The sequence below is a fragment of the Diospyros lotus genome, chromosome 11 (assembly GCF_014633365.1).
Source record: "Diospyros lotus cultivar Yz01 chromosome 11, ASM1463336v1, whole genome shotgun sequence".
In the NCBI taxonomy this organism is placed as follows: Eukaryota; Viridiplantae; Streptophyta; class Magnoliopsida; order Ericales; family Ebenaceae; genus Diospyros; species Diospyros lotus.
In genome coordinates this window covers 16589866-16616533 of record NC_068348.1, presented here as the reverse complement: position 1 = coordinate 16616533, position 26668 = coordinate 16589866, and the positions used below count along the sequence as shown (strand labels likewise).

At 36.2% G+C, this 26668-nt stretch overlaps 1 protein-coding gene across 3 annotated transcripts in view; it reads right to left on the bottom strand.

Annotated features, from left to right (window-relative positions):
- The window catches only part of LOC127812614 (adenine phosphoribosyltransferase 3-like), a 30194-nt gene extending 10858 nt beyond the window's left edge, over window positions 1–19336 (bottom strand). For all 3 annotated transcript variants that reach the window (XM_052353051.1, XM_052353052.1, XM_052353050.1), the window contains exons 1-4: window positions 19080–19336; window positions 18864–18974; window positions 16842–16934; window positions 14762–14911 (exon numbers count right to left, since the gene is read on the bottom strand). In XM_052353051.1, coding sequence (XP_052209011.1) covers window positions 14762–14911; window positions 16842–16934; window positions 18864–18974; window positions 19080–19161 — 436 coding nt within the window. In that variant the 5' untranslated portion in view covers window positions 19162–19336. The remainder of the gene's footprint in view (window positions 1–14761; window positions 14912–16841; window positions 16935–18863; window positions 18975–19079) is intronic.
- Between the last annotated feature and the right edge of the window lie 7332 nt (window positions 19337–26668).

Here is a 26668-nt window from a genome sequence, read left to right as displayed (position 1 = left end):
TTTGCTTCCGTTGTGTAAAGTAATGAAAGGTGGTTGAGAATGTGTCTTTTGTGGTTGCTTCTGTGTCCATTTTGACAAGACCACCTCTCCAGACTCCTATGCTAACGAGACTTTCGAGAGTGGGCCTTGACAGTTTGGTATCAAGGCTCGTATAAAAGAAATTAAGGAAAATTTCCGGTCATTATATCAGCTCCTTGAATCCGAGTAGATATTCATGTATTGTCCCATCTTGTTTCAACTTATTAAATTCTTCAACAATATCCATCATGCCATGATCTTTGAACCTCTCACACAGCCCCTTGACAAACTCATCCCAATTGTAGCCATCTCTAACCCTGGACCATCCCTAAAACCACACAGCCCCTTGACAAACTCATCCCAATTGCAGCCATCTCTAACCCTGGACCATCCCTAAAACCACACATCCCCAGTGTCGTTGGGATAGGCAGATGCCCAAGACACTCTTTGGCTTTCGACCACCTGGTGAATGCTAAATAACTTCTCGCATCGTCTTACCCACCATCAAGGCTTTTATCCCTCAAACAAAGGTAATTCCAATTTTGGTACTAGAAAACTGAATTGATGTGGTGTAGATTGTCTCCTATCGCCTCCCAACCATATTTTCTCCCATCGTGGCCGAATCCACCTCAAACTCCGACGATCTAGCATTTCGGTTATTGGTTCCAATTCCCAATAGGATTGGTTCTAGCCTATCTCTAGGGGAAAAATCAAGCAAAAATCTTACTTGATTTTTAATGGAAAACACGAGCATGAACTACTACATTTGATCGCGCAGCATGTTACTCTGCTCCCATATTTCCTCCCGCATGTGATCGTGCATATCTCCATGCAATCTCTCTGCAACTGCATCCAACTTCCTATCTACCACCCAACCCAACATCTCCTGCATGGATCCTAGTCAATTTTGTATCTCCGCCATCATCGTCGTAACTTGTTGCAAATGTGACTCCATTTGTTTCATTTGGGTACCATCGGCCATCGTAACTGATTGCCTGAAAAGCAAATTCACAGGCTAGGAGCTTGCTTTGAATTTTTCTTCTTTGTTCACTACAGTTGTTCGCCACTGATTGTGGCCACGAAAGATCAACAATCCTCCAGTTCTGAAACCTCACTTCGTCGAATCTGCCAATCTTGGCGTTGCCCTTCAATTCCGACCTAAATTACCAAAATCCACAATAGTCACGGAGCATTGGAAAACGCAGTTGCAAATCACCACAACAATCGCCTAGGGTTACAGAGTCAATTCTCTAAAACCGCTTCTTAAATCTGCTTTGCCTTCTTTGATCGACTGCCACAATGCCTTAAAATCACTGTTGAGTCGCCTACAATTTTGAGTTGAGATTCGCTTGCTCCTCTCGGTTTCGATCAATCCTTGCTTCCTTCTGACTTAGATCTGAAATGTGGAAAGATCAATGCTTGATCACTTCGGTAGAGTCAATGGATTTCGCTTGTAGATCGCCTTCGTACAAATGGCTTCCAATGCACAACTCTGATTATCGCTTAACCTCAATTCATCAGAAGTGAGAATCGACCATAGCAGTTGTCTATGAAACCACTTCCAATTCACAATCGAATGCCAGTGTCTCCTTCATAACCGAGATCGCCAGAGTTGAGGAATCAGCCTATATCGCTAAACTCGCCTACTACTACCAATTTCCGTACTCGCCTTCAAATTTCGAGAATCAACTGTTTCGAAAGCAGCGGTCGATATCCGTCAGAAATTAATCAATAGAGGAACCGCCTAGGAACGATTGCTCTAATACCAAATTGTCACATACCTTGGGTTCAACCTAGGGTTAAGAGATAATTGGAGGAATTTGGGAAACATCGATCAGAGGAAATAGGAGGGAATTAGGGAAGAACAAAAACAGTGAGAAAGAGATTAGGGAGAACAGAGGAAGAAAGGGAAATTGAGAGAGAGTTTGAAATTAGATTTTCATTCAATAATATTGTTGTATCTTGAATCAGATTAGATCAACCTTATATATTGATCCAGTTGCTAGGTTTAGCGGGAATAGGGCTGCCAATTATTCAAATGAATATAGCTGAAGGTTACTACAATACAACTAAAGAAATTCATTTATTACCTAATTATTACTATGTCCTTGGGTCATGACACATTTTGAGAATAACTATTTCATCTGAGATCTAATTGATATGATTCTTCTACCAATGGAAAAGAAGAATCAGAGAGCTACATGATAGGGATATTTTGATATGCTTTCTATTATGATTTTAAAAATAAGATTTAGATTAGGTTTTATCTTGTTCTGTTTTGAAGTATCATAGTTGTTTAGATGATATAATTTTATTTGATTTAGGGACTAGATAGAGTTATATCTGATTTTAGAGATTATAACCATTCTTTGATAAGTTGTTATCTTCTAGATAGGTTATCTTTTAATTTCCTATAAATAGGCAACATACTGTAACCCTTTATTTAGCTTTGGATGATTAAATATATCATTTCCCCTTCTTGAGTCTCTCTCTCTCAACTTTCTGTGATTCCTTGTTGTCCTGCATCACTAAAACTTTGTTGCGTCACAATGATTTTCAAATTCCAACAATTCAAGGGTCAAAATTGAATTCAAAGTTGGAGCCTTTGTGCTGACCTTAATTTGACCCATATAGAAATTGCTCAAAAAATTTCCTATTCTGCTCAGGAGGGGAATGTTTTCTAGGTCCAATTGTTTAGACCTTTTTTCTATGGATATCTGGTCATGGAGTGATAGATTATATTATTGACAGCTTATACTTTCAAGATTTACAAAAACCTTGAGACACATAAGAGAGATTGTCTGATAATTTCAAGTCTTCAAGCTTTTATTCTTTTATTTTACAGTTCATCTGCATCCATTTTGTGTGTTCTAGTAATACAATCATTGTAGCAACCAAGAGGTTTCTCTTGCAAAAGGATTTCATCCTTTGGTTGTGGATTTATCAACTAAGCAGAATTGTAAGTATTTGTCTTGTAACCAAATAATTTATAGCCCTTAATTTCAAGCAACAGAAAACAGCTTGATAGATTGAGAAAGAATATGTAAAAGGGAACTAGCATTTTTTTAGTTCACATGATTTGCTGGTAACACTAGGGGTACAATAACATATCAAGCCTTAATCCCACTATGTGGGATCAACTACACAAATTCTGGCTCACCAATTATTTCTATCTAAAGCCTTATTTTCTCTAAGGCCCTAATAATACGAATCATACCTAAAGTATCCCACCTTTGCATCTTTCAACAGATCTCACACTCATTGACCTTTTTTTTTTTTTCTTAGCTCCTTCTCTCACTCTCTGTATCACAAAAATCTCATTTTTTTTGGTCACTTCTTTAATCTTTTGAGATCTATTAGAATTGATTTCTGTTCACTCCTTTAATCTTTTGAGATCTGTTATCTTGACTTTCATTCAAATTGAAATCTTGCTTCAATTTGTTGCTTTAATTAGGAGTGTGTATAATCTGGTCCAAACCTTTAAACCAAACCAACTAATTTGGTTTGGTTTAATTTTTTTCAAAAACGAGGTTTGTAAAATGAGCTAATCCCAAGCCTGGATAAAGGAGAAGTGTTGTGTTAGGGAGCCAAGAACTGACATTAAACTTATGAGATCAAACAACATGAATTCTAGACAAATAACAAATCATTGAGGCCCATAACCCACAGGTCCTAGGATCGAAACCTGGCACTAATACCAAATGGTGAGCTTCTAGTGATAGTAGCTTGTATTACTGAAAAGAGAAGGGAATTACAATGCTGGAAATTAACAAAATCAAAGAAAAATGGACATTCGAGAGGTCCAAACTCTCCCACAATATTCACCAAAATATTCCTCCCTTCTACTCTATGTGCTTCTCTATTTATAGGAATCTATTGCCCGCACATGCCCCCCCCCCCCCTGGCTCTTCCCATTCTACCCCTTAACTGAATTTGTTGTCTGCACATGCACCAATTGACCTTCTCCCATTTCAGTATCCCTATTTTGCCCTTATTTCTTATGTCTTTGGTAGCGGAATATTATGAGCTGCTTATCAATACTCGCCCCACGGAACTCACCTTGTCCTCAAGGTGAAAAGCAAGGAATTGTTGTAGGGTTCCCAGTTGGTCCAAGACCAACTTAGGCTTGGAGTATGTGAATCTTGTCTTCAATTCGCTGGGTTGTCTCCATGATTTGCATTAGACTTAATGGCTGTAACACCCTAACTTCTACCTTGATTTTTAGCTTCAACTCGTTAACAAAGAGGCCCTCTAGTATGGCCTCTAAAACTTCGCCCACTGGGGCCGCCAAAGTCTCAAAAAGGAGGTGGTATTCCCGCACGGAGTCATCTTGCCTGAGGGCCAAGAGCCTCTCCTCCATTGATCCCTCCTGCCAAGACCAAAATTGTTTACATAGGTGGAACCGGAATCGTTTACATAAATGGATCTTCAGCTCCTCCCAACTCCTAAATCCCCTTCTCTGTCACTCCCATTGGTACCAAGCTAGGGCTCCTCCTTCGAAACTCAGCGTTGTTGTTTTGATTTTCTCCAACTCTGTTAACCGATTCACTTCGAAATACTTTTCTCCCCAAAACAGCCATTCACACAAGTTGTCTCCGCTGAAGATCGACATCTACAATCTTCTATTACAGACTTCCCCACTCCAATTTTTGTCGCTCACTTCCCCTTTTTCTCTGCTGTAGCTCTCAACACCGTGGGTTGCTCCAACGTTCCCTTGCACTTCCTCTCTCTTTCTTGTTCTTCCCATTTCGATCTCACGAGGCTGAATTGCTCCATCATGATCGACATATTCTTCTCCAAGCTCTACATTCACTGCATCTCCGATTTCAACGAGTCCAGCCCACTGAGCAATCCGTCCAACCACCCTTCTAGACTCCTACTCGCTCAGTGAAGTTTACCATGGGGATCGGTTTTCTACTCTGATACCAAATGGTGAGCTTCTGGTGATAGTATAGCTTGTATTACTGAAAAGGAAAGGGAATTACAATGCTGGAAATTAACAAAATCAAAGAAAAATAGACATTTGAGAGGTTCAAGCTCTCCCACAATATTCACCAAAATATTCCTCCCTTCTACTCTATTTGCTTCTCTATTTATAGGAATTTGTTGCCCGCACATGCTCCCCTCCCTTCGCTCTTCCCATTTTACCCCTTAACTGAATTTGTTATCTGCACATGCACCAATTAGCCTTCTGTCATGACCCAAGGAACAATAGAAGGGCATCATTGTAATAGGGTTGCAATGGTTTGTTAGGATATTTTTACAAGTTGTTAGAAGCACATGGGTGCTGTTAGGATGCTGTTAAAATTCTCTCTCCATCTCCCTCCAATTTCCCTCTCTTTCTCTCATTTCCCCCTAAATCCTCTTCTCTATTCTATTCTCCCTTAATTCCCTCCCTCAATTCCTTCCAATTCCTCTTCATGAACCCTGGGTTCGTGACAAATGGTATCAGAGCAGTCAATCCTTGGTTGTGGTTCCGATTCGATTTGAAGGCTAGTGCAATCAATTTCAATCATTATAGTCCAGGGTTTGGTGATTCAACGAACTCGGTGAGTTCAAGAACTTAAGCGAGTTTGGGTGGGTCTCTCAGCTGAGGATTAATTCTCAGCCACTGATTCTCAGAATTGATTCCGACGCACAAGGAGAAATTGAGTCCGGCAACACAAGGAGCAGAAATCAGCAATTTCGACAGCAAATCAGAGCAAGGCGGTCTTTGGCAGCTGAGACTCCTGTGAGTAAGGAAGCTAGTCTGGAAGCAATTGCCAAATCAAGGCAATGGCATGTGGGATCCAAAGTATTAGTGGCTTAGTGGGAGTCGCGATTTGGACTCGGGAGTGCCACGATGTAGTGGGTTGGATTCGATAGTGTCTCGATACAGTGGGAGTTGCGATTTGGACTCAGGAGTGGGTGCAGCGATTGAACTAGCAGTGAGTTCAGGTGATTTTGGAATTAGAGGTGATCGCAATTGGGCTAGGAGCCTTGGACGGTGATTGGGTTGAGAAGAACCGCCATTAATTTCTGTGGGGGTTCAACTGATCGATTTGGATTGATTGAGACGAAGGTGCCAATTCTGACAAGGAAGGACGGTGTGAAGTGGGAAGAGGTCTGGGTGAGCAGGAAACCAGCGATTGCACTGGCTGATTGGTCTCAAGGGTGATCAAAGTCGGTTCGGCGGAAGTTTGGCAATTCTTGTTATCGTTGGGAGGTGAAGTAGGTCAAGTGAGTCCTCCAACTACTTCTTGGTGGCTCTAAAGGTGGCGGAATAGGTCTAGGTCTTGGCTAAGAAGTCCAGCAATTTCGGTATCTAATTCCAGCAAAGCTCGTAGCAACTGGGAGTGGATTATTGAAGGCGAATTTGGATGGGTGATTCTTGGCTGTGAATTTTGGCCCTCCTTTGCGGTAATTCCGATCCAACTTCATTAAGGCAGATCATAATAGCAACAATTTCAGGCGGTGGATTCCAATTGAAATTCTAGGCTGTGAGTAAGGGGAAACAAAAGGTAATTTCGACTTTGAATTCTGGTTAACTTTGTTTGAATGGGAGAGGCGAAGAAGAGAAGTATGTATATAGCTCCTTGGTCTTCAAAGTATCCTAATTGTGAAAAATCGGCTAAGGGGAGCAGTGCACATAGGGGACCATTGGAGCCTCAATTGCAGCAGAAGAATGCTTCATTTTCAGTTGGAATGAAGCCTCAATGGCAGCCAAAGAAGGCTACATTTTCAGTTGGCAGCAACAGGGACAAGGAGCAGTGTAGCTAGAAGCCTTATGCATGGGAAAAGAAGTTAGATAATCAATTCAGTCAAAGGCGCAAGGACACGAGCAATATGATACATGATACGAGCAAGGAATTTAGCTGTGTGATACACGAGTAATTGCAAGAGTTTGCAATGATACTAATTAAGAAGTATCATTAAAGCTTTCTCGCGAAATTCTTTGATGATTATCGTGGAAATTCTAGCCAAGAGGAGTCCCTTAAAATGGGGCAGCCTAAGGAGAGGTTCGGAGATCGGGGCTTGTCTAATGTGATGGAGGAGTTCAACAAAATCAGGCAGGTAGGGTCAGTGATGGGGTACCAATTGAGGTTTAAAGAGCTAATGGCCTTGATGCTCAATCATAACCACTATTTGACAGAGTCCTATTTCGTTTCAAGCTTCTTAATTAGCTTAAACGAAGTGTTGAGGCCAATGGTGACGGTGCTTCAGCCCAAGACTCTCAAGCATGTTGCTGATAGTGCTAGGCTCCAAGAATTAACATTGGAAGCACTGAAGAAGAAACAGAGAGATAGAGATGTTGATGGAACAACATGGGATCAGGAAAATCCGATTGAAGGATCTGAACAATCTTATATTGTCTCTACAAAAACTAACCCTAAAGCTGATGAACTTGGACTGGCAGTAAGAAAGAAGCTGGAGGTTGAAAAAAGGCATTATTTCAATGGGATTTTGGTTTCGAAGCAGGCTGAACTATCCTTAACTTGGGATAAAATAGGCAACAAGAAGGTGAAGATAGCACTAGCTGGAGGAAAGCTAAGGATATAGCAGAAGAAGACAAAGATTTTGCCGAAGGGAACACAACTTCCGATGCTGTGCTATTTTTTACTTCCACTAGCAAATCCAGGTTGTTGTCTACTGCATTGAGGGATGAATCGATGGCTGATCATGTCCATAGATTGGAGACCAAGCTTGGTTGGATAACTATTACCGGGAGTGGTTGTATTGGGCTTGAACTCGATGAAGTTTTCCCTATGGAAGTTTTGGGTCAACTTAGGCCTGAAATTGATCTTGGAAACCTAAGAATGAAGATGAAGAGGCCTAGAAGGAGAAAGAAGGAAAAAGGAATGAAACAGATTGAGAGAGTTGGTATTGGGTAAGAGCAGTGACCAATTGCTAAAGTTCTTAGGGACAAGAACTCTTTCAAGGAGGGGGGAATTGTCATGACCCAAGGAACAATAGAAAGGCATCATTGTAATAGGGTTGCAATGGTTTGTTAGGATATTTTTACAAGTTGTTAGAAGCACATGGGTGATGTTAGGATGCTGTTAACAGCTAGCTAAGGCCTATATAAAGGCTACTTGTAAGAGATTGGGGACCATGCTTGAATTGATAATGAATATTCTCATTTCTCCCTAAAATTCTCTCTCTATCTCCCTCCAATTTCCCTCTCTTTCTCTCATTTCCCCCTAAATCTTCTTCTCTATTCTGTTCTCCCTTAATTCCCTCCCTCAATTCCTACTAATTCCTCTTCTAACCTATCACGAACCCTAGGTTCATGACACATTCTCCCATTTCAGTATCCCTATTCTACCCTTATTTCTTACATCTTTGGCAGCAGAATGTTATGGGCTGCCTATCACCTTCATAGTGACATGCTATACTACTCAGCATGAAGTGGAAAATGAGCTAGAGCCACTACATTGGCACCCACAAGTAGTGTTAAAATTTGCAAAGGTTCTAACTTTTTCATGAATGAATGTGAGTAAGAAGTTGGTCTAAGATCATAGATTAAGGATTGGATCATGGAATATTGGGGGATTTGAGGGAAAAATCTATGGAAGTGGTGGATGTGAATGTTACAAGAAAGTTCAACATTATGTGCCTCCAAGAGACAAGGTGATTTGAGGAAAAGGCTAAAATGATGACAGAATTTGGAAATAAACTTTGGTATTTAGGGAACGATCAAACAAAGAATCTAGTGAGAATTACTATGGATAAAGTTTTAAGGGATATGGTTGTGTATGTGAAGAATAAGAGATAGGATTATTGTAGATAAAGTTGTTCTAAGAGAAGAAACTATGTATCGTTTGTACATATGCACCGCATATCGGGTTAAGAGATGAGATAAAGACAATTTTCAGAAGATTTAGAGGGGTTGGTACAACAAATACTTAGAGGAGAGAAGATCACTATAAAATTATTTAAATGGTCATTTGAGTCAAGAAGGGGAGGGGTATAGAGATGTACTTGGAGGTTATGCATTTGGTGAAAGAAATAATGAGGGTAAAGCTATTTCAGACTTTAACATAGAATATGAGATCATTATAGCCAACACTATGTTTAAAAAAAATCAGGACAAGCATTTAATCACATATAAAAATAGCTTATCAACCATCCAAAATAGTCTACTTTCTTATGAGAAAATAAGACTGTTTAGGTTTTAAGGATTGTAAAGTTATACTAGGAAAATGCTTGACCACTCAACATAGACCTAAGATAATTGACATCTATATTAAAATATGGAAGAGAAAAAATGATACAAAACAACACCCAAAAATCAAAGGACAATGACAGAGAAACCCACTCAGTTGGTTGAATTGGAAGCCCACTGCATAAGTCAAAAAATGCCCTTGCATTGATTTTCACAATCACTTTCTAAATCATTATCCAAAATCAAATGGGGGGATTTAAAAGGTGAAAAACAAATTACTTTTAGGGAAAAATTTGTGGCAAAAGAGATTGGACCATAGGAGAGACAAGCCCAATATGGATTGAAATTTCAAAAATGATTCTAGGAGAATCAAGGGGAAAAGTTCAAAATAAAGAAGAATCTTTGTGGTTAAATGAAGAGGTATAAGAGAAAATCATAAGTATGAGAGCTTAATACAAGACTTTACATAAATACTGTAATGAAGAAAACCTAAACTAGTGAAAGCAAAGGAAAAGAAAAACAAGGAATTTGAGCCAAGTTAAATGCTAAAAGACGAAAATCAAGAAGTACTAGTAGATGAAGGGGCGGTCAAAGAGAGATGTAGGGGATATTTCTCAAAGTAATTCAATGAATGTAGAGAAATAAATATTATGTTGGGGCATCTTAGATTCTTAGTAACACTGAAAAAGATAGGAATTACACGTTCTACAAACATATATGTCTAGCAGAAATAAAGCAAGCATTGAAAAATATGAAGAAACCCTAACCCTTATTCTTGATCTGCCACCACCATCTGTTTGGGGTATCGGGTTTTTCTTCTGTTATTCTAGTCTGTTCTCACTTCATCAAATCTGAGCTCTCTTCTCTTTCATCTTGTTAGAGCAACCCTCGGTCCAAAGTCCCAACAATGTCATCCACAACCAACAAGGACCGAGGTCTGACTTTCATTGACAACAATCACAGCCTCATCAACAACAATCAACATCCCTTATTTTTCCAGCACACCGATTATCACAACAAAGAAACTGAATGGGGAAAATTATACTACTTGGTCTTTCATTGTGGAAATCTAGTTTCCGGGTCATGAACTTGAGGATCACTTAACGGAGACTATTTCAAATATTCCATCAGGCAATCAACATAACTGGCAGAAAGTGGATATGCAGTTGTTATGTTTGATGTGGCAAACAATTGCACTGAGTTTGATGCCTATTTTTGACCTCTCATTACATGTAGTGCCTTGTGGAACCGTTCCCATGAGCTGTATACTAGTGACATCACTCATATCTATGATGTTATTGGTGCATTATTCCATCTATGATAGAATGAGTTGGACATGACTACATATTTGGGTAAGCTACAGGCTTCAATTACTAAGTTCAATGAAATTATGCCTTTTGATATAGATGTGACAGAGCAACAAGAGTAACGACACAAGATGTTACTGTTCTCTGACTTCATGGAACTCAGCTGAAACTTGAGCCAGTCAAAACACAGATTCTGAGAAGTGTCTCTCTTCCACTCTTGACAGAGGTATTTGCTAGATTACTTATAGCTCCTTCTGCTGTTTGTCATGATGAGAGTGGTCTTCAGGTGGCTGTTATGGCAGTAGACGTTGTTATTGTCGACCCCAGTACACCTACTACAATTGCATATATCGCACAAGAGATACTTGCTATAGCCTGCATGGCTGTCCACCTTGAGCGACTAATACAGCTCAAGTTGCATTTGGTGATTTAGAGACTCAGAATGCCATAATCCCCAGTGACTCTTCTTTGGTGACTATCTCTAAGGGAGAATATGCTCAGTTTCTCCAGTTCCAAGCTCACGAGGCCACTTCATCCATACATGCCTTGCTCACACTAGTAATCAGGGGCAAACACACAGTGGGGGTACTGGGGGCACGCGGCCCCATTGTGAATCCTAGAAACTTCTCAAGGATCGGACTCAAAAGTCCCCATCACCACCACATTTAGAAAAACAAGATCAAGTGCCTCCACAGTATGGTAAGTATGTCTTTCGAAAAAATTAAAAAAGATACCAAACACATCAAAAGTTTTGGCAGGAAACTGGACCCCTAGCATTTGGAAATAGTACCAGCCATGATCTACTAACTTTCAGATATTCCATCTATGCATAAATTTATATGCTTTTTTTTTTCAGTACATGAAAAATAATGGAAAATGTTTACATTAAGAAGTGCAGGAAGGTTCGAACCCACAACCTCATGCTTGTCATAAAGTGTTGGTCACCACATAAGCCACTCTTAAATTTTTTTTATATATTTTTATATTTACATATAAATGTATTTTGTTCCAATGGTGAGACTTGAAAAAGGAAATAAGCTTAATTTTTTTCATATTGAAAACTAATACTTATGATAACATGATTGAATGCATAAAGTATTTAGGTAGGAGAGATGAGAATGGAAAGTATTTAAGCATTTGAACCTCAGAAATGCATTCTTCAATCTCCATGGAACCTATTTTATTAGCTTGTGTGGTTTGAACTCATTGAAATTTGATATGCATGGCATACACATAAAAACCAAAATTTCCTCTAGTTTTTTGTGATTACTTTTTTGTTTAGTTAAAAATTAGGTTAAATGTGCAAAAAAAAAGGTGAAATACATTTTCTATTTTATGTCTAATTAATTTTACTTAATTCAAAATAGCTACGAAGACTTGTAAAGAACAATTATAGTGGAAAAACTCAGTATATGTATTTTTCCTTCTTTTTTCTTTTGAAAATATCAATCAAATATTTAAATTTTTGTATTTGTTAAATAAAAATGTTTTGTTGTATTCGGTTAATATATATTTTAATATGAAATGAAGTTCAATAATTTATAAATTTTGAGAATAATAATTTAAAATTATAAATTGTGCCCCCACTATATAAAATTCTTGGATCCACCCTTTCTAGTAATCCCACTACAGTAGTTACAAAGTCATTGTCTCCTCTACGTCCATGGATTTTTTATTTAGGTGCTATTGATCACATGCCTAGGATTCTTTTTTATTTCACAACAAAAGTTTCAGGGTTCTACCTACTGCTACTCCAGTTGATGGTTCTAAAGCTCAATTAAGGGTATTGGCAGTACAAAACCCTTTCTACTTTTTCCCTTGTCATCTATTTTACTTTTTCCCTTATATATTTTTTCTTGATTTTGTCTTGGTTTAAGAACGGTAGACTAGACGGATGATCAACACAGGGCATACATCTCGAGATTATATTATCCATTTCAATCTATGCTATCCATAGCTTGTACTACTGCTACTTCACCCTTATAAGTATATTGTCAATTAAGGCATCCATCTCTATCTAGTTTGAAGATGGTTCCACGTTTATCAAGTCTTCCTACCTTAGATTGAGAGTTGTGTCGACATGGGAAACACAATCATAGTTTATTTACAAGTAGAGTCAACAAGTGTGTTAGTTTCCCTTTTTCAATTGTTCACTCAAATGTATGGGGTCCTAGTCGTGTTAGTTCAACACTAGGATTCATTATTTTGTCTTTTTTTAATGATTTTTCAAGAACAATGTGGTTATATTTAATGAAAAACAATTTAGAATTATTTTCTAATTTCACCATCTTTTGTATCGAAATTCATATTCAGTTTAATGTGCAAATTTGTGTTCTACATAATGGTAATACACTAGAATGCTTGTCCACATCCTTGAAGTCTTACATGTCATCCAAAGGAATTCTTCACCAATCTTTTTGTCCTAGCACCCCACAACAAAATGGGGTAGTTGAGAGGAAGAATTGTTTTTCAAATGAGATTATGGGTAAACTTCTTATTTAGATGCATGTCCCTGCACGGTATTGGGATGATGTTGTTTAACAGCTTGTTACTAAATAAGGGTAAATTTCACCTACACCTCCAAAGGTTAGGTAATATGTAGGTGAAATATAGGGGACCTTACCTAATTTTCTTACAATTAATATCATATTTAACTATTTCTCATGAATTTCCTTTTTTTGTTTTGTCTATCTTTTTCTTGCTAAGAAAAAAATATTTATTTCATTTTATCCATTTTCCTTCACAAGATTAAATATTTATGCATAAAGTTTATCTATAGATTTTTTTTATTTAAATTTGCATTTTCAAATTTATGCATATATATATTTGAGGAGTAACTCACATGTAAAAAATAAAAAATAAAAATAAAATTTTTTATGATGATTGTAATTTACTTTTTAATTTGTTTAGTCAAAATTTTAAATAAAATAAGTGGAGTTTAAATAAAAATTTTAAATTTTAAATATATTAGAAGAGTTTAAAATAATTTTCACAAAGTTTAAATCTTGTTAATATAATTTTTTTGTTTAATCTTTTTGCAACTTTTCTTTTTTTTTTTCTCATTGAAAAGAAGGGCATTTGTGGGATTATTGGTAAGTTATTTTGGGGCCATTTGCCACATCAACAATTTACTAATGGATATTGATAGAATTGAAATGTAGGGGTGTTTCCAAATCACAAGAATGTGATCACAAATTTCACCTAACTTTAGGGGGAAAATAGTAATTCACCCTAATATATATACACAGAAATACATATACATACCATATATATACAAGTAGCTAATTTTTGAAAAATATTTTCTTATGTAAATTATTTTCCAATGTAAAATATTTTATGTGAAAACAAATGAAGCCTTAATAGAATATAAATTATAATTTCTAACTTGTTGAGAGTGATTTCGTATAATTTGTGCTTAGGTTTTCTAGAGATTCTAACGTACACCTAAAAAGGCAACAAAACCACCTTCCTGCACCCATAGTTATCATAGGATACCCTAGCAACAATGTGAACCTATATGGGAATATGGGATCATGGGCTCTTGTGGCTTATTGATTAAAGTTAGAGGGCTCATCAAGGTGTCACTTGCCCCATTCCCCACAATTCAATCAATTCCCTAAACCAAATGAAGAAAAAGAAAATCTTGGTGTGCCCTCCCTCTCCTAGATTTACCACCAATGTAGCTAATGAAGCATCTGAGCTTCAGCACCACAACCAACAGTGCCCCATGTGCTTTGATTAGACACCACTACTAACATTGGTTGTTACCTCAATTTTCAGGCAAGGCAGAGAACACGTCCACATGTCATTTAGGAATGTACCCAACTAAAAGAAGCCTTTGGCATGACCCTCCTATGCATATACACACATTTTGCAAATGGTCAAGTCATCCACACTAAGGCCATTGAGCTTCAATTGTCCATCTGTAGGGCTTCATAGCTCTCCCTTACTCTTAAGATCATCCTTACTGTAACCTAGCATTCTTGAGTGATCTAGAAGCCATCACAATGAATGTCATACTTCCCAAAAGACTCCTCACACACAAATAGCCCCTGTGAGTAAACTTCATTAGGTCCAATTTATATCAAGTAAATAGGTAGTTTTTGCTTCCTTAATAAGCATAAAATTTTTAAAATCCAGCCAATTCACATTATCATGATATGCATATACCTTCCAATCAAGATTTTTGTTGGTCTTGAAGCCAAAGGTTTTGCAAATGAACACTAGGCTATCTTTTTCAACAAAAGAGGTTCTGAGGAATCAGAAAATAAAGATGAGTCCAAGTGATTACCCAATAAATTCATTGCAGCACAGAGGGTCCCACCAGTAGCTATCAAATCATCAACCACTAAAGCTCGTTCATCAAGTTTAACTGCTCCAACATGCATCTCTAGACAATCTGCTCCATATTCCAAGGTATACTTTTCTGAAAGTACTTTTCCTGTCCAAAAATCAATGAAAACTTAATAGCATCATTATAAGATTTCACAAATGTGTTTCTGCAAGCCATGTAATACATGTATATATATATATATATATATTTTCTATTTCGTTCTTCAGATATCCAAAGGAAATCACAACTGCATATGCAGACATTAAGCTTCCTGGTAAGGAAAACAAATGAAATCAACAGACGAAACTATATTCATATTGCATGGAAGTCAAAATCAGACAATAAGTATGGCTATGTTGCAATACTTTCAAAAAGGGAGGACAAAGCATGGCTGTGTTGCAGTATTGTTTAAAAGAAAGAGTTAAACAACGTTAGCCAGAAGATCTGAAGCATAGGTTTTAGGGACCAAGGAATGAAGATATAGTTTGGAGAAAAAGAAAGAATAACAAAAAAGCCAAACCGGATTAGGAATAGGTCTATGTCATATATAAAATAAACAAGGATTAGGTCTATTTTATATTTTATTAAATATTGAGAATTCTAATTATTAAATTTCTAGTAGGATTATGTTTTTTAGTATAAATAGCAGTACAACCAAGAGGAATACTCAGGTTTGATTGACATTAAAATATACAAAATTTGGATTTCTTCTCTCTTGGTATCTCTCTGCTTTGCTCTTCTTTCCTCTCCTCTCTTTCTCCTCCTCTATTGCTTATTTTCTGCTGCTGTTACTTCTTCTGCAGTCAATTTTATCTCTTGTCCCTCAGTTGCACATCAACATGATTCCAAGCCCTGAGATAGACTTCAAATCTGTAAAACACTAAATGTTCTGGCAAAAATGTCCATGCAAACTGTGTTCTGTTGCACTTTCACATGCAAGATCCAGACACCAACTCATTAAAAAGCAAAAAAACAGGTTGGATTTTGTTGGTTCATGTTGGGTCATCCCCAAGAAATCTAATGTTTTTGCAATCGTGATGCTATTCTGGAGTACTCTGTTACAAAGATTAAACAGAGTTATCATACCTTTGCCTTTTTCTTTTAATTTCTCTCTCTTTAAGGCAGGTGAACAAACAGAATTATAATAAACAATCTTTAATAAGACAGTTCCTAAAACGATGCATGAAGTAAATTAATCAATAGCTTTCTACTACAGTTTATACCACTTCTACTGAAAACCTGATTCTAGGATATTCCTGTAATCAAAACTCATCAATTTTTTGAGTTTGGTGATGTATAATGGAATGGGGCAAGGGTGTCCAAGCTTTTCTAAGAAAAGCTACGAAAAGAAATGATGATATAGATCTGTCAGATGTCTATATCATTTAAAACTCCAATACAGAAGTTTCTGTATTCAAGCAGATAGGGGTGGAAAAAAACAGTATTCAAGCTCCAGGCAAATGGTATCAGCTCCAAAATGCCTTGAAAAGAAATTAGTTGCCATTTCAAAACTACAACAGAACAATAAAAAGACTTGTGGTTATTCCTCACTACTTGTTGAGAAAGGTGGGGAGAAAGAGTCGGACTCAACCATGCATGCATCTCATCAAAATCATTAAAAGACAAATGATCAGAAAATATAAGCCTTCTATACAAAAAACAAAAATGTGGGGCAAAGTAGCAATTGAGTAATCAATATTTCTAATCAGATATTCCACATAAGCAAGAAAGCTAAAAGAAAATAACTGTCATAATCAGGTAAAATACATATACAAGTGCCCACTGATGGTAGCATTAGAGTGCATTGGTCTATGTGCTGAAGCATATGATAAATATAGTGATGAAACAACATATATATGTTTTATTGTTTTAGAAGAAATATATTGAAAGCAAGGCAATAGACCATGAAAGAATCACCAAAAGCCAACAGCATATAAAAAGAATCAGTACTTGTATTCAGAGAGTAACATAAACATTTGGAATCTTCAAAATGAAATATGCTGCAGAAATAGAGATCACAGTGAATGATGAAACATACCGGGCAGCTTCTTCGGCTTTCTCAAGGGGACAAATTTTGCTCCTATTGCTAATGCAATGGGAGGGCCAAATATAAAACCCCGAGCCTCTACTCCTGTAAAAACAAAACAGAACCTCATTTAAGCAAGGAATACACTGGATAACCATTTAGCTCAATCACATAGCATCCCTCCCTCACGGAGTAGGTCAACCAGATACAACATGTCTATTCCACTAACATATCAAAACAAGAAAAGGGAACCAAAAATCTGTTGATGCCTCGTGGACATGACCCCCTTACATGTAAGATTTAAAAAAAAAAAGATTGTTCAGTAGCTATTTCAAATTTTTTAGATTTTTTGAGAGTCAGCAATCAGCTGTCCAATAATGATGAATGATTCATAAAACAATTTATAGAAAGTAAGGTTTTTCTGGAGCTTGACATGGAATATCAACCCAAGTGGACGTGCTACACAGAAAGAATACTCATGGCTGCTACTGATTCTTTCTCGAATGACATCTAGAGTCAAGTCCCAGAAGCAGTGGTTGCAGCGAGCAAAATATAGAACCACTTGAAAAAGAACTAGCAATACATCAGAGTACACTGCAGACCACTAATACAGACATACTAACCCCTTTTTTGGGGGGTTCCTTTCCTTGAGTGGGGGAGGGATTGGCAACCATATATGAAATTATACCTAGGTAAAGACATTCAGAGAAGGTAAAACCATTATAAAGATAAGAAGGCATCTTTCCTTCATAACCAAACAAAGAGACAAATTATAATGGACACCTGATGAGAATGTAAAGATTTAGTATGTCCAGAACCACGTCATGGTTTTCTTTTTTAATGAAATTTGATGAAAAGAAGCTGAGACCCTAGCATGAAGAGTTTATGGAAAATTATTTGAGAGCCGCAAGACTTTTCAAGGGTGATGAGAGTGATAAGAAGCCCTTCAATGTCCAAAAAGATGTTTATATTGTCATATAAATTAATCATGACATGGGATGTCCACTGGCATTTATTATAATCTCAGATCTGCTTCCATTTAGGGAATAACTAGTAATAGTTTCCCGTGTCATATGGAAGGGAACTAACCAAAAGTAGCCGAATGAAAGGAAAGACAGTATGCAATAGCTCTATCTATGATGAGTTTGGTGAAGTTTCAAAAAAGTGCATAATAGCAATGTGCATTATTCACCAAACAACAGTGCAAATGAAAAAGAAATTCCAGTGCTTAAAATGACCTTTGAACCTCAAAGAATAAGCCGTGCAATGATTGTTCATGGAGAGACCAATGGTGAAATAGCATCCAAATGTAAAAACAAAGTAAGAAGCCAAAGGCAAAGGGAAACCAAGGTAATAAATTAAGGATTAGAATGAAATCATCCAACAGTGGATTGTTGAAGTACAAACAGAGTGGGGCCGAAGATATACAGAAGAAAAAGTTGGCCTCTGAACCTCAAGGAATAGCAATATGCATTATTCACCAAGTAACAGTGAAAATGAAAAAGAAACTCCATTGCTTAAAATGACCTCTGAAACTCGAGGAATAAACTGTGCAACGATTGTTCATGGAAAGACCAAAGGCGAAATAGCACCCAAATGAGAACACAAAGGTAACGGGAAACCAAGGCAATAAATTAAGGATTAGAATGAAATATCATCCAACAACGAAATGTTGAAATCCAAAGAGAGTGGAGCCAAATAAAAACATGGCCCAACCTAGACAGGAGTGGGGTCCAAGAGGTGGACATTCATCACAGACGACCATCCACCCAAATTGGATTGCAGCGCATGCCATAGCAACAGTTTTGAACCGCTGGCACTATCTTCATCGAAAAGCAATCAAAGAATAAAAGACTCCACAACGAACTCGTAATGGTTAAACTCAAAATCACTCGGAAACAGCTTCCAGTTCCATAAACGTATGCAATCGCAGCAATTTTCACCAATATATAAAGACGAATGAATGCACTTGTACATATTCATTTCAGAGTTTTGAGAATACAATATACGTACTATATTTGTGTGTACATATACCTGCAACAACTGAGATGTTTTTGTCTCTGTAGCGTTCGACGAACAAATCGATGGTGTCCTTGAAAGCCTTTGGATCGAGTAACAGCGTCGTGATGTCTTGAAACATAATCCCTGTGTTTATTAGTCCATTAACAAGCATATAATACTCGTTAGCTTATTATCATTATATATAAATATAAACCACAGATTGCATTGAGAGAGAGGAATTGCGTGAACCTGGTTTGGGGAAGTCAGGAACAACACGGATTGTGGATTTGATGCCATGGACGCGGGGATCAACCTCTTCGCAAGCCGACATTGCGAAGAATGGGATGTATAGAGAGCGAGAGCGAACGAGAGAGAGAGAGAGGACTGTGTCTCCTCGTATGTAATCTTGTATCCACGGATTCCACTTTTTTATGGTTGGAGGAGAAGTTGCTGCAACAGAGAGAAAGAGGGAGAGAGATGCGGAGGCAAAAGCCAACCAATATTTATATTGGAAGCAGAGTAAGAAAGAGCGCAGAGAGAGAGAGAGAGTGTACGGGCTCAGTTTAGAGAGACAGAAAATGCTCTCAATTTCCTTCCGTAGATGCTTACGTTGCAATGTATCGGTCAGTTTCAAGAGCAGATTTGGTAACTAATTTACACCTTTTCACAATAAAGTCCTCTTAATTATTTCCACCTCCCACCTTCATCTCATCTAAGAGATTTGATCAAACACCACCCTAACACTTAACTAATGGTGACGTAATTAATTTTTTTATCTCTTAAATTCAATAAATAAAAAAAATTATACAAAAAATCAAAAAAAATAAGTAGAACAATTTTAATACTTTAATTAAATAATTGTTAACCATGTACATTATTGCATTGTAAACTATTATTAAAAATGTGTATGGATTATAATTATTAAATTAATAAATTTATATCTATATTCCTTAATTATGGATATTTTATTATTCACCTTAATTTTAAATAAAATAAATTAAAAAACCTACTTACTTCCCCAATCATTAATCGTTCACTTAAATTTATAAATTATAGTATCGACGTTCAGAATTAGTTGATTGTAATTTGTCGGCCCGTACTGATCGAATGATCACGAACACGAGAGGAAGAAAATAATAGCACAATCAACAGATAATACGCGAGAGTTTTCACGTGGTTTGGTCAAAATGATGCTTAATCCATGACTGTTCTCTGATAATTTTGACAAAGTAACAGTATGCATTTTTTCATGTCTGTACAATGAATTTTGACCTTTTATTTATAGTGTGGGGTATTTATAATTTACACAAAATTCAAAACAATGGGCCACATCGTGGTGGGACAATGTGTCCTTATTATCTCCATAAAATTGAGAGAAAAAGTTTCGCACCATCTGGAACCTGGTTTACTACGAATAAGACAGGTGGACAACGTCTCTGATTATCCTACTTTATGGTTTGTTTTACGAGCTAGTCGGGTTGGCCAGCGAGCTAGAGGCGTCGCTAGGAGCTCACTTGCTATCGCAGTCGAAGCTCGTGCTTTAGCAATTATGTGACCTCGCTGAGATATGCTCTACCTTAAGTCCATTAGGTCTTGAGAGGTTGAACTCAATCATTAGACTATTCCCAGCTCGAAATAGTCTAAACAATAGCCCAAAGCGGTCCAAAAAATGCCCGTAACACATAGCTTAAGATCATTTTTGCTTATCTCTATTCTATTTTGAAAAATATTTAATTTTATAATTTAAAATTATAATAATCGACATGTGACATGCCTATATATATAATACAATCAAAATCATTTTACATCATTTTATTTGTTAGTTTGTTAAATCAAACTATAGTCTTGATTACTCATTATTCATTAATTTCATGATTAATTTGAGATTAAAAAATTAATAACAATAAGAGGTAGTTACAAAATTGTTATCGAATTATATCCAAAATAAATCTTAAAAGTAATTAAATCAAATATTGTTATTATGATTTGAAAGTGGCAACTAGATTAAAGTCAACTTCATATAAATTTTTGAGGTCTACAATTCCAATGTCATGGCCTACATAAGACTTGACTTAGCTGCTAATTAAATCTAATATATTTTTTAAAAAATAATGTTAATTTAACTCTTTTTTTAAGGAAAAAATAAATATAGTTAAGTTTGTTTTAGAAAAGTGTATAAATCACTATTCGAGTTAGTTTGTAATCACTTTGTATTTGGTGTTTCTTTCGTCTCTTTATTTTTTTTAAAAAAAAATAATTAAATAAAAATAATATTCTTATACCAAAAAAAGTCATTAACTAAGAAAGATAGTTTTATAAGTTGCAGATAGATTTATATTTGTTAAAATAAGTAAAATAAGACTCTATCAAGATAATTTATTTATAAAATTCATGATAAATTATCTGAATGAAAAAGAGATGAATTTATTCAAGATACGAAGTCACGTGATTTCTTTTTAGAAAATTTAATAAATACAATAAAAAATATTTTTATCTGAGATCTTTTTCTTGGATAATGTTCCATCAAGAATGCCCCTACTATTGAGCCCCACGATTTCAGCAAAAGATGTAAATTAAGAAATCGCAACAATCAAATTTCGAACACAAGCACACCACAAAAGTGAGAGCGAAAAACCTTTTTCCATGCTCGCCTTGACTACTGAGCTATGCTCTTGGGAGCATCTAAGATATTTTTTATATCTAATTTTTTTATTTTATATTTTGATTAATAAATATTATTTAAATAAAAAACAATTAATTCAAAAGCAGCCATTAAATTTTCGTTTTCATACTTGGGCGTGGACTAGTAACCCGTAGGGTAGCAGACAACGAGGACAAATAAGATATTTGGATATCCATCCAGCCCTTTATGTGGGGGTGTGGTGTGATTGTTTTGTCTTTACCCAGAAGGGATAAGGATTAGTTAAAAATGATTGAGGATTATCAGCTTTATGGGAAAAGTGAAAGCATGAAATGAGAATCTCCTCAAAACCAAATACACTTTGTTGCTTGCAATCATTAATTTAATTCGTTGGATTATAGAATCTAATCATGATTATTTGGTAGTTATGTACTTTTCTTTTCTTTTCTTTTTTTATTTTTCAACTCTTTGGTTGACTTTTAGGGTTTGAATTTTTTTAGACTATATAATTAAGTTGAAAATCAAGCTTGTATTAATTAATTAATTTGAGGGGAAGGACGGATTTAAAAAATAAATAGAGATAAAATTATAAATTTAATTAGCTCTCCAATAATTAATTAATGATGTGTTATATGCTTGAGTTTTGAACTAAAATTCAAAATCCCTTTATATATATTTTTTTTATGATCTAGGTGTCCGAGCTTCACCTGCTTAGTCCTGGAAGAGACCGATCTTCTTCTCTAGTTCGGTCTCAGGATAAATCGGATGCAGTCACAAAGTTATATATTTCCAAGCGGACATACGGTCAGTCTCCATCAAATGAGATATTTCTACTTCCACCAAGAATCAAACTCTCGCCACTCCTAAAGAAATTTGAGAGTTTTACCACTTGTGTCATACTCTGAAAGTAAAATCCCTTCACATTTTTAATGATATCTTAAACCACTCCAAGAGATTGTCGTTAATGTCCCCTTTGCCAACAGCTTAGCTCAAATATTTTGTTGAGACAAACTGATAAGTAAATTTTTATAGGCTAACTTAGTGTATGTGGTATGCTTCTTATTACATGTTTTTTGTAGGCTTACCTTAGTACATCTAAAAAAATAGTGATTATAAATTTTATCAATATATAAAACAAATAGAACCATTTGAGGTTGTAATTTAGGAACTCACGTAAAGTTGATATGACAAAATGCTTTACTTGTTGTCGTAATATAACAATTAGAACTTGTTTGCTATAGGGAACTCAGCAAAAAGTTGACAAGTTTGGGTGAAAGAGTAAGGTTTGCTCGGAAGAGGTCATCTAAATGGGTCCTACAAAAGGGTTCTCAAGTGTCTAGAGCTACGGAAGGGTCTTCAGATGGAACTACGGAAGGGTCCTTCCCAAAGGTGTCTTTAAGAGAGTTTCGGGTCTTCCAATCTACAAGGAAAATAATAGTTAGAAGGCACGCAAAGATCTCTCCCGTGTGAGCACTTCAGTGTCTAAGTTAGATGTCATTATACTAAAGAGGTTATGCAAATGCAATGCGATGCGGATGGTGCCTTCGAAAAAGATGTGTGCAAAAGACTCGAATAGAGGTTTTCGAATCTAAGTAAAGGATATAGAAGGTGAAGGATCAGGCAAAATTTATACCCCTAAAAGGATTGGGACACGTGGGAAGTCGGAACACATGACACACATGCATGAGGGCACGTGGCATGACTATTCAGGTAAGGACGTCTGATTGTCACTAGGTTAGGCTTCGAAAGAGGAAATTAGTCCCTGAAGGGTCTTTAGAGGGGGTACTCAAGTCTTCGGGGAGTAAGCATCTCGAAGACCCTTTTGGGAGAGAACACTCTCCCAAACCTAAATGGACTTTTCCGTAAAAACTCCCCCAAATACCCTCCAAAGGAACCTTACTAAAGGTATGTTACAACATTACTAATTTGGGCATACAATGTGCAAATTAAAATAATAAATTAATAATGTCATTAAAAATGAATTATTATTGCACCAAGTACACAATCCATTTGTAATTATAATTATATACGTAAAATGGTATATAACTTTGGCCAATATTGATAAGTAAACACATATCGTTTTCTCTGGGCCAAAATCTCCACAACATAAGATTTTGTAGACTTAAGCCATAGAAGAAGTCCTTCTTCACCTAATTACATTGACAAACCTTTTCTTCTCACATAGAAGTCAATAGTCAAGTTTAGAGTTTAGTTAATCGGTTATGACAAGTCAAGCACAGGAAAGATGTTTTCTTTTTATGCTTAAAAATAATTTAAAAAAAGTAAGATTCCACATTAAATATGGATGTAATTAGAGATTAATACTGTTTCTAGAATTCTTTTTTTTTTTTTTGTGTGTGTGTGTGGATTGAGATATATTATTATGTACCATGATTATTGATTAACATTACTTTATTTTCATTTCATTTTAATATTTATGATAATTCTTCTTTAATGAAAAGGGTTTTGCTAAATGGCTCGGAGAAGTGAGTGTTGTTTGGTTCCATCTAATTTGTTGCTTGCATTTATAAGGTTAGGGTATGATACAACCGACAACTATGTTCCAAAACTCACTATTAAAATATGTTTTAATTTTTAAATTTGAAATAATTATCAAAACTTGACTCGATCCGAATAATTTGAGAGAAAATCCAAATGTGATTTATTTTTTGTTAATTTGTGCGTGTTATAACTAAGTGTTAAATGAGGTGTAATAAGCTTTTAATGTGCAAAAATAGGCCTTGCTCAACCTCTAACCCATGGGTAGGGCTATTGGAAATAATTTGATATTTCATTGTTCATGTTATATAAGAAGGGTGTTTAAGTCATTGTAAATAAGTTTTTATTATAAATCATCAAAGACAATATTATTAATTTATTTAACTTTAAAATATAGTATGATCTTCAAATTTTATATGACATAACCTTCAAGCTTGAAATTTCTAATTTGAGTCTTTTAAGTCTAACTTCCATTAAATTGTTACCCTTAGAGCTTTATAGATACTTTCCAATGCAATGGTAATTTGCTTTTTATTTATCACCATGGCATGTACAAAGGATTGCCAAGTGAACTTGTATGTTATTTCACATAAATAAAAACTTATATGTTATTATTCTTTTTACTAGAAAGAAAGCTTGTATGTAATTATTGCTAGCAATAAAATTAAAAATGTTCCTAATGCAATTGGACCTAACAATTAAATTTACAAGGATTATAGGATTTATGGGCTTGTAATAAGCCCTACAATCAATTTTAAAGTGTCATGTGGTCCAAATTGAGAAAAACATGTAAATTAGTAGAAAAAGGACATGTGGGTTGGACCTGACAAGATAATCCAATTGCCACCTGAAGGACATCTTGACTCACCATATGGAAAATTCGGAGACTTCGATAATCAATGAGCATGGCTGAACTGGTATGGCTAGAGCCTTTACTCTTATGTCTTGGCCATGCTCGATTACATCCTAGATAGGACATCTAGTGAAAATCATGCTCATACCACCCTCACGCGGGCTATAGAAGCTCTTGATTCTTCGACGACAAGTATGCACTAACTCCTTTTCTACTTATTACTCTATTGTTCTTTCATCACTGAGTATTAACTTGTCCATCAGAGTGTATACCGAGGGAAAAAACCCCAAACCTTGCAGCAAATTGTTTAGTGTTACCATGGGGCCCATTCACCAACAATATTAATTGGTGCCCATTAAGGGCCCAATTTTCTACCTTAAAAGCATTTCCTACTTGGGTTCTCCCCCACCAACATGCCTCCATGTCAAGCACCCTTTGTTAAAAGTTAACAAGATGTACAAGGAGATGTGCTAGAAACTTAAGCTCTTAAACCTATCATCACTGAGTGACAAGCCAATTTGGAGACACAAGTTTGAGCCTTAACCCGAATGCTCGGAATCATTAGTATCAATAGAATAGGGGCATGTCTCCTTGTCTCACCACACTTGATAGCAAGAGTAAGAACAGCATCGACACGAGCACTAGTAGGACTTTGAGCCCTCTATACATCTATCTCACGATAATCGAGCATTAGAGAATGAGAAAAAGATGAAGCTTAAGACTTTAGGGTACTCAAGTTATTAACGTCAAAAGAAGCACAAGACCAAGCATGATAAGTGCCTTTAGTAGTTAGAGGACAAAATTTGAGCTTTGAAGAAAGGTCAAGCTTAACCCTTATCAGAAGTTCTAATAAGCCATTAAGTGATCATATTATGACTAAGACTCCCCTTGAAACTTTTCTAATACCTTCTACAAGATTGTATAATGGCATGATCGATCATACCAATCACTTTAATGTATTCACGTCACATGTGATGGTGTAGGCAACTTCCAATGGAATGTGGTGTCGATGCCTTCTTAGCTATATTGGAGAGAAATGCTTGGTTCTAGTACTCTAGCCTTTTTGGATAGATCCATTTTTAGCTTTGATTAACTTAAGGAAAGTTTCTTAGCCTATTTCACTTCTTATCATAGACATCTTCGACCCTCAATTACGCTCGTCAACATTCGTAGGTTCCAAATGAGTCTTTGAAGGATTTTCTTGCTCTGTTTAATATGGAGGCTATGGGGGATGCATGATTTTAATCAAGGACTAGCCATGGAAGCCTTCCAAAATGGCTGAGGCCTTGTCCTTTTTGTTTTTCTTTGGCAAAAAAGCCTTTGTAGTCTTTCCCAAAGGTATTGCCCCAAGGCCAAAAGTATAAAAACGTAGATGACATATACTAAGACAAAAGGCTGAATAGCTATAGATGAGAGATAGAAAAGAAAAATATCCAAGATCTAGGTTGGAGGATTGATAGATACATGCACATGATTGAGTTGGATATTTGGTAGGATTAAGAAACCTATCTTGATTTACCCTTCTTAGTAAGCCTCGGTCTATCATTTTGATAAGCATTTAACATAAGGACTTGCTCCGATAGCCGAGTAAAATGAAGACACCATTGAGTAAGAGGAATTGATAGAAGTACTGCTTATTCCATTGAGATCATAGCCACAATATAGACATATGCATGCAATTAAAAGAGGCCATCAAAGATTTAATAAACTGAGGCTTTCTCAAAGAGCATGTTGCTTGAGAAGATGTTTACTAGAAGCCAATGCCCTAGCACCAAGAAAGAAGAAACCCTTGTTGAGTCAAGCATTAGGCGAAACATCGAGACAATCAAGATTGGACTAGCACCC